Source organism: Apaloderma vittatum, unplaced genomic scaffold, assembly GCF_000703405.1.
Source record: "Apaloderma vittatum isolate BGI_N311 unplaced genomic scaffold, ASM70340v1 scaffold28943, whole genome shotgun sequence".
NCBI classification, from domain to species: Eukaryota; Metazoa; Chordata; class Aves; order Trogoniformes; family Trogonidae; genus Apaloderma; species Apaloderma vittatum.
The window spans coordinates 3,503-12,541 of record NW_009709133.1 but is presented as its reverse complement, the minus strand read 5'-3'; the positions used below and the strand labels follow the sequence as shown (position 1 = coordinate 12,541).

The 9,039-nt window shown below is 49.2% G+C and overlaps 1 protein-coding gene across 1 annotated transcript in view; it reads right to left on the bottom strand.

The window, feature by feature from the left end:
• The window catches only part of SSBP3 (single stranded DNA binding protein 3), a gene marked incomplete at its 5' end in the record, with an annotated part of 18,226 nt that extends 17,625 nt beyond the window's left edge, over positions 1-601 (bottom strand). The window contains one exon of the mRNA XM_009866816.1: positions 512-601. Within this exon, the coding sequence (XP_009865118.1) occupies positions 512-601 (90 nt within the window). The remainder of the gene's footprint in view (positions 1-511) is intronic.
• Positions 602-9,039: the final 8,438 nt, after the last annotated feature.

Genomic DNA, 9,039 nt, shown 5'->3' with positions numbered 1-9,039 from the left:
TTACAAGGTGCCTCTGCAGCATTTGGGGACTTGGCTGGAGCCAGCTCCTGCCTGCAGCCACAGCCAGCATTTGTTAATGCTTTCAGTGATTGCATTTGGAAAAAATCAAGCGGTTAACCAGAGGAGGGGGAAAAAGTTTCAGGAATCAAAATCCAGAATGTTTTCAATTATGCATGTCTGTTAGGACCGGAGAACAAATACAATCCCAACCCAAACACAAACCAAGCAGCTTTGGAAAAAAAACATTGGCTGTAAATACACAGTAACCTCTTCGAGCAAGAAAGAAATTTGCTTTAAGGCCACAAAAAAAATAGAAAGCAAACGTGGAAGGACAGCAGAACACAAGTTATTCCTAGACAGGTCAGCTATGCGGGCATGCTGCTTCCCTAGCATCCCTTTGGAAAAAAAAAAAACCAACAACAACAACACAGGCACAACAGCGCTGACACTCAGAGCGTAAGCAAACACGTGCGTGGTGTGAAGACGAGCATCGGGAGGAGCGGGAGCCTACCTGGAAGAAACCGGGCGGGATGGGGCCCCCGGGCATCCCGTCGTTCGGGGGAATGTTTCCAAGCACGGGACTTGGGGCGGCAGCTGCGCTCTGTGGGGAACAAAACCAGGACAAACACGGTGGGTTTGAGTCGGAGTTAGGCAAAAAAACCAACCCACATTGAAAAAGCTGTCTCTCCTGCCACAACACAGTGAGTCAATGTGCCTGTTACCTCTAGAGCCCCGAGCATTGCCCCCTGCGCCCCGAGCATCTTCCCCCCAGAGGGAATGAGCAGAGGATGCTCAGAGCCATGGTGGCACCGGCTTCTGCGATTCATCCATGGAGAAGATGACTGCAGAAAAAATGGGGAAAATTCTGGGGCTTATTTATGCATTTACCCAGGCATTTAGTCTTGCTAATCCACGAAGGAGCCTCATGCAATGCGTCACTTCAGGCAGATGCTGTTTTAAGGCTTTTTAAATGCTTCTCTTACCCCACCTCCCCTCATATGCTTGCCAGTTCAGTTCTGTCCTCTGAAAAAGACGCCTTTCCCAGAGCTCACCAGCACACCATGGTTTTATTATGAATTTCCAAATTTATCACAACCGATCCATAGGATCACACTCCACCTCGCACCTGCCCAGGACAAGCCACCCAAGTGGATGCAGCACCAAAAAGCGGGGACAGAGGTGGACACAGGCTATCTGGACACTCCGCTCACTCCTCAGCATCTCCATTTGTATTTCTTTCCTCTCTGTGAGCCTAGAATCATAGAATGGCCTAGGCTGGAAGGGACCTCAGAGATCATTTAATCCAATCTCCCTGCCATGGGCTGGGACGCCTCTCAACTAGATCAGGCTAGCGGGGATTGAACCCGCGGCCTCAGTGTTATCAGCACCACGCTCTGACCGACTGAGCTAACCGGACAGAAGAGGTTTTTCTAGTGCAAGGTGCTGCTCCAGTGGTGCCAAGGGAAGGGTGGCATGCATCAAACCGCCTTGGGAAAGCACCAGTGTGATGGGAGGCTCCTACCCAGAAGGAAAATGGTAAGAAAAAAATCTTTCCCCAAAGACCCCGGCTCACACACGTCCCTGCTGGGTTAGGAGCAATACCTGTGCCATTATACCCATCACCAGACGAAGCCCCATTCCCGGAGCAGTTATAAGGGAGCATCAGTGACATTAATTGTGTTTGGATCATTGAACTACTCCTTCTGCGGATTTTTACAACGGACTTACCAACCTAAAACCAGGGCCAATGTAAATCATCCACCACACAAAAAATCAGTGGAAAAATTTTCCACCAAGGAAATCCCACAGGCAGATGGAACACGTGTGAGCCTGCTCAGGCTTGGTTTTACCCCAGGGCATGGATCACTTTGACCCCACCAAACCCCACGTCCTGACAGCAGCCGAGCCAGCCCCAGCCCTCACCTGCAACTCACAAGTGACAAGTGCAAGATGTGAGCAGATAGGAGAAGGCAGGGTGTCAGGACTCGGGAGCCCAGAAAATTAAGGATTATTATTAAGGACTAAGGCTTGCCAAGGCGGGATCCCAATGTCTGGTTGGAAATCTCACTATTCTGGACCAGAAAGTCTTGCACAGGCAGGAGAGCATCAGGTTGACATCAGGCTCTGTGCCCTCCTGGAGACCATCCCTCGTGTCCCCTCCATCGCAGTCTCCGGCAGGAGCCAGCATGAGGGATACAGAGTAAAGGCCAGGACCGTGCTGGATGTGTGGCTGCTTCTTCCACCCCAGCATCTCCGAGCTGCAAGTGCCAGAGATGACAGTGCAGAAGAGATCCCCTTTGCAAAGTAACTGAGGTCCCCCCAACGGCTGCAGGGTCCTGCGCCCCCACGCCCAGCCCGCACCAGGCTCCCCCTGTGTCCCTGAACGAGGCATCCTGAGCAGCCTGCTCCACATCTATGGTGAAGGCCAGATCTGAGTGTTTTTACAGTTAAAAAAAAAAAAAAAAAGTCCTGGCAGGAAAAATAAGCCTGCCCATTCCAGGCTCTTTTTATACATCAGACGACAGCAAAAATAGATGGGAGAGGGAGTGAACCCAGTTCTCCCCCTCCCTCCCTCCATCCCCCCAAGTGGGTCAGCTATAAAAGTAAAACCAAATCTTAATCCAAGGCCATGAACATATTGCGGTTTCTCTGCAAAGCAGATGACGGTTCTTAATGCAAAAATATATAAGACCGAGCCCCAAACTGCAGTGAGCCCATTTGGAATTTCCTTTATTAAACCCTCTATCACGCAAAACGCTTCTCTCCCAAGGCGGCGAGCGCTGCAATAAAGCTGCCAAGGTGATATTTTATGGTTTCAAGAGATTTCCAGCACACCATAATCCTTTGCTGGGGGAATCTCCCAAAGCGAAATGGATCCCGAAGCGCTGAGGAGCGAGGACGGACGCGTATCTGGGGATCCAGGGGGGAAGGTACGCTGCCCTCCTCCGTCTTCCCTCCGCAACAGGGAGTGGAGCAGGGAGGGCAAAGCAGCCAAAGAAAATCTTGACGCAAATGCCCGTTTTTCCACAAAACCACAGAGTGTTTTTCCGCATTAAACACCCCGAAACCTCACCTATGCCTTCGCGGCGTAAACCGGGATCTAAAGTTCCTCGCACATGTGGCGCTTGGCAGAACTCGGTAATTAAAAACCCACAAGTGCCCTGAGCATATTGTAGGATGGGAGCCAAACTGGTCAACCCTTGATGAATGATTTACAAGGCTGCGAAGTGACATTTTATTTCTTTTTTTATTCCCCTCCCGATCACCGCTGCTAAGGCAAACACAGAGGCACCTTTAGCCCCGCAGAAGCGATGGGAGCGTAGCCGCGGCTGGAGCAGCTCTGCAAAACCCTTGGGATGAGCCAGAAAAGAAAGAAAAAAGGGAAAAAAGGAGAGTAGGAACAAATTTCCCAAACCGCAAGGGTGAGGGCCCAGACCCTGAACATGAGCAACCAAACCCCAAGGGCTCGCCAGCATCCATTTCTAGAAAAACAAGACTTTTCTGCCCTCGCAGCTCTCCCCACCTGGTTTGTTTTCACCATTTGGACTCAGAAACTCTTTTTAGGGACTTGGGAGCTTTTGGCTGGAGTTTGCCTGCCAAGCCCCTTTCTCCAGCAAGGATGGACAGTGCTGGTGTGGTGCAGGAGCACAAAGCCCACTGTGCCACCACGTCCGAGCTGATGCTAAACTGAAAGCACATCCAACCACACAAAGGTGCCCATTGGCACGTGACATCCCAAATTTCCTTCCGCTGAAAACAGAGATGAGAGAGGACAGCTCTGTTGCAGCCAGAGCTTATTAGATGGTAAATTTGCTCCACACTGGAAATAAAATGCAGTTCCTGGAGCACGCATATATAGCTATACAAACACAAATACATATATATGTGTGTGTATATATATATATAAAAATAAAATTATATATTTGCCCTCACCCGCATACGGTGGATTTTTTCCCCGTTTTTGGAGGAAGACAGCGGAGCAATGACAATCTAGATTGCCGCGTTTCGCTTCCAAACCGAAGCTCTCAGTTAACACACCGGCTTGGTACGCCAGCAGATGCCGTCTAAGCCTTTAAATCGCACACTAATTGCACTAATTGAGCTAACAGTCTCTGTTTCGTCTCCCTACCCTGAGTCAACCAGCGTCTTCTGGTACTGCTGTAGAGATCCAAGCTGTTGACTGTAGTGTTATTTTGTCAGCCATTAAACGATTCATCAGAGTCATTAATTGATTTATTACTGCTGCCTGTGAGTATAGCTTTGCAAATAAAGAAGGATGGAGGTCAGGAGGCAATGGAAATTGGACAAAACAGCACAGCCAGGAGTTGGGCACTCAAATTAGCAGTAGGAACCTGCTTGTGCAGGACCGCTGGCATCAAGCTATGGGGGAAAAAAATTGGGGAAAAAAAGAAAAAACAAAGATGTGCTGTTCAGCTGCACTGCCAAATCAGCTAGGTTTTTCAGTTAAATCTATGTAGGATATAAAAGGTCTATTAAAACTGTCTCGTTTTCTTAACCTAATCCTTAGGACGAAACCAGGTTATTTTGCTGTATTAATTATGTTTAAGAGCAGCAGGGAAGAGGGACCAGTGCGGCCGCACTGAGCAGCAACCGGAGCATCCCGAGCATCCCCGCCAGCACTTCAGCATCACCCCAATTTGCTTTCCCAGGCTGGCTGAGCCAGGATCACAACTCACCTCCGCTCAGCCCACAGCCTTGGCAGGAGCCGCGGACTGGTGCTTTTATTTATTTACTTTCTTTAGCGCAGAGTTTAGGTTCTTTGCTAGGCGCGAAGGTTTGCTGAGAGCAGGGTGCGGTGAGCCGTTTCCTGGCCCCCGCCCCGCGGTGGGCTCAACCCCAGAATTGCTGTGAGGCACCGCCGAGGTCGAGAGCATTTCGGAGGCTGACTTTAAAAAACAGCACCGAGCTGGTGGGCTGAAAATTGATGCCACCGCCGCTCCCAGCCCCAAGGTACCCCCCACCAGTAATAAAAAGCAGTACCAACAAATGGGGGCTTGGGAAGCTGAGAGCTTTCTTGGGATGCTGCAACGCTCAACAAGCCCAAGCTGCCTTCAAGAGCATCTTGAAGGTGGGCTAAGGTTGCACCCTGATGCATCCTGTCCTGCAAGGCTCTCAGAGTCTCGGTGAGACGATACCCTGCAGGCTGGCAGGGTGCCAGCCGAGCCCCAGTTTGCCACCCACCCGAAACTGTCAGGCTCCACCAACACAAGTCATCGTTTCTATTAACTATGAAAAACATCGATGGTATTTACCCTGCCATTGAACACAAGTCTGGTGTCCCCACCACATAATCCAGGTGAGAGGCTTCGGGCCACGCAGGCAGCTCATCCCAACATCCCATGGCTGGCTTTCATCAAGCTATTTTTTTGGTTTAAATTAAAATCACCTCCAAACAGCGGGGCAAGGTGCTGGCAGGCAACAGAGAGAATTCTCGCCTTGTGGGAAGCACCACCAGTCCCAGTCTCCAGCAACCCGTCAGTGAGACGAAAAGGGCAAAAAAAAAAATCTTCATGGTACAGACCTAAAACCAAACTAAGGATGGCTCTTTGGCCTAAGACGTTTCTGCCCTCGTTCTCCTCTCCAGAAGAGCAGACTGGAGGATTTTGGCTGCATCTCACACCTTGTAGCCACAGTGGGAGCACAAGGCGCTCGATGGGAGCTGCCTCTGGTGCGAGTACGTGGGGCTCCTTGGGACACGTTGGTGATCTGGTATCTATCCATCTCCTTTGATTTTATGTTTTTGCCTAAAGCACTGGCTTTGGAGCCTACGGTAGAAATCAGCGTGCAGGTCAGGACTTAAGCAGGCTGCGTAAACAGGTAATACGGAATTTAATTGGACTCCAGTTAAGCCTTTTCATCTCGTTAAAGCTGCCTTCATCTTATATAGCCAGGTTTTAAATTTAATAATAGAACCCTCCCACACCTCGCACTAACCCGATTAACACCGGGGAGGACGGCAGGCCGACCGCTTCCACTGGAGCGAGCCCTCGGATGCTCTCCTGCATCGGTCCCCTCCACGGGTCGGTGTCAAGCATCTGTCTTGCATCAACGTGCATGAAAATAAACAAAACCCTGGTCTGCTACAGCTGATATGAGGGCGAGAGGGATCCACTGTGGCACCCATTTCAAAAACATGGTGCTTGCAGGTGAGCTCAGGGTATTTTTCGGGCACGCTGTGCTTCCCTGCTGGGGTATACCTCCTTCTTCCAGGTCAAGCCACCAGGCTGGATGCTCCAGGAGACAAACTATACCGAGTTTTGTTTATTTTAGGGTAAGAGAAGGTAAAAGGAGTCTGAGATGAAGCCTTGCATGTTTAGAAGAGGAATATATAGGAAAAAAACCAGACTAAACAGGCTTGTAGCAGTATCACCATACCACCCAAACGCCATCACCGTGCTCCTGCAGGACACCAGGCTCTGCATACAAGTTGAGCTAGTTTCCACTTCTATACAGGACAGGCTTTTTGTGCTGCTTTTAAATACATCACCTGCGAGCTGCCCGGCACGGGGAGCCCCGGCACACAAAGCCTCAGCGTACACCCCGGCCGGCAACAGCCACGCTCGGCCACTTTTTTCTCCCTACTTTAAAAAGAAAGAACCAACCTCCAGCCTTGTATTTTATCCTGAGCTTTAAAAAAAAAAAGAAAAAAGAACACACACAAAAAAGGCACAACAGTTGAATAGTGTTTCAAGCTAATATGGGGCTGCTTTTTTTTTTTGCCCCTCCTTGTAAAGGATAATCTGAGACAGCAGCTCCAGCTACGGAACAATAGGATTTTAATCTCTTAAGTCGGCGTCCCCCTTATCCTCGGGAAGGAAACCCCTTCAGTCATTTACAAGTTTGTAAATAAGGCTCTTGGTAGCATCTCGCGGACATCTGCTCCGCCAGCCCGACAGCGTTCCTGCTAACATTTACAAACATCCTTACGCAAACACCCAGCGCGCTCTGCTGAGCTGGCTTTCTCTAAATATATCCCAAGGAAATAACTTGGCAGGGCTGCAAAAATTTCACAGCAACCGAATTAAAGGGGGGGTGCAGGGAGGGGGGGACAGGGAGGAAAGATAGATAAGCACAGGAGGTGTAAACCGGACTAAATGCAATTAGGCTCGCTTTTGCACGCGCGTGTGTACGGGAAGGTTCACAAAGGGAAACTTCTGGGAAGTTAAGCCAGGCTTTAGGAAAGGGCTTTGCAGAGGAAAGCGTTTTGGTGCTTCACACCACGTGGTCGGGTGTCCCCATCCCTGGTATTTTGGGATGCTTTGCTGCTGGTATCTTCCCTGGCACAAGATCCACATCCAGCCCATACCTTAAAACCAGCGTACAAACCCCCCCACCTTGCCCCTTCAAACAACTCAAACGGATCTTGTGCAATTAGCAGCCTGGAAAATGCTGTAAATACACAGGTATTAATTGCTATCAATTCTCCTCTAATAATTCCAACGACAGGCCAGGCTCTTTTCCAGCAATCAATACCATCCATTTCAGGGTCCATCTGCCAAAAAAGTTATATAAAATAATTATATAAAATTTTCATTAGATAATGCAATTGCTTAGGACTATTAATCTACTCCTCATCTATCAGTTTGGCTCCACCAAGGGCCAGCCGGCCACCGCCGCTGAGCAGCTCCTCACACCAACAACTTGTATTTTCTCCTGCACCGGACACTTCTTGGTTCCCCCTGCATTTGCTCCTGATGTACCTCCACAAGCTTTATGCAAAGCTTAGAGGTTAATGTCAGATATATAAAAATTGTTCTTATTCTTTAAAACCAAAAGGGAAACAGCCCCAGCAAGCAGAGCTGCCGAGAGAGGTAATTTCTGGGGGTACTCTCCAAAGTGGCGGTTAAAGCAGATGGGAGTTTGCCCCCCGTGATGCCCCTCGGTCATACGGCTGGATGCTCATCAGCACGTGCACTGGCTTGCCTTCCATCGCTGCCCTAGGTACCACCGGTGAAATCAAGCCTTCTCCTTTACCAGCCTATGAAAAGCACAGATTAAGGAAAAATACCACCTTCCTCTCAAAAAAATGATGAGGTGCAAGGCAGGCTGCGAGTGTCGGAAGGGAAGCTGGACTTCTGCTTCTGTATAAATCACCGCTCCTCTGCCTTCTGCTTTGCCAAGCGAGTTTTGGAAGGGGTTATAAGAAAAGCTAGATTTAAATTGGTAATCTAATTTGAAAGAAAAAAAAATAAATAAATGTATAATCCGCGGCTTTAGAAAAACGCCGTGCCATTGCACCACGTGCACTTGAAAAAACATAGTTTTAACTTGTCCAAAGGATTTACTAACAGCTAACAAGGATACTGCCAATCCTATCGGCTAGCTGGCACACTGCAAAATGCCCTGAAGGCATTCAGCGCCCGGCAGAGACTTCTCCATTAAAGATGGGCATAGATAAAAAGCACTATTTTTTTTTTACTTCTTTTATTTTTGCCACCATCAGTTGCTGTTTGCAATCAAAAATAATACAAAACAAGCTACAAGTTTGCATGGGGAGGCAGTGATGCCCGGTACCCCAACCCTCATTTGGATTCAAGGAAGTGGTTGAGAACCCCTCCACCAGTGCCTGCCTTCAAAGGGAAGTATCATGACATCCCCCCCAAAAAATCGATTTTTACTAACGGGACAGCAGGATGGAGCACTGACACCCCGGCACAGCATCCAGCACTTCCCACCCCAGGTCCAGCCGGAGAAGACCTGGACCCAGCTCTGCCCTGTGGCAAAACATCCCGGTTTTGGTTTTCTCCATGCTCTCTCGCCGCAGAGAAAGAAAGGAGGGAATTAATGCAAATACTCCCATTCTTGTCATGCACTTGAATGCCAAAATATCCCATTTGCTTAAGCCTATTTTACTGCTAGCAGCTGCCTCAGTATTATTCCCCGACACCAAAGGCAAAGGGCAAAAGAAGTTGGTCCGGAGCAGGTGAACACCATCTGCCCTTCCCTGACAAGATGCTGACGGCCACCATCTCCGTGTAATAACACAAAGCTCCTGTTTGAAGTCTTCGGACGAGGTGC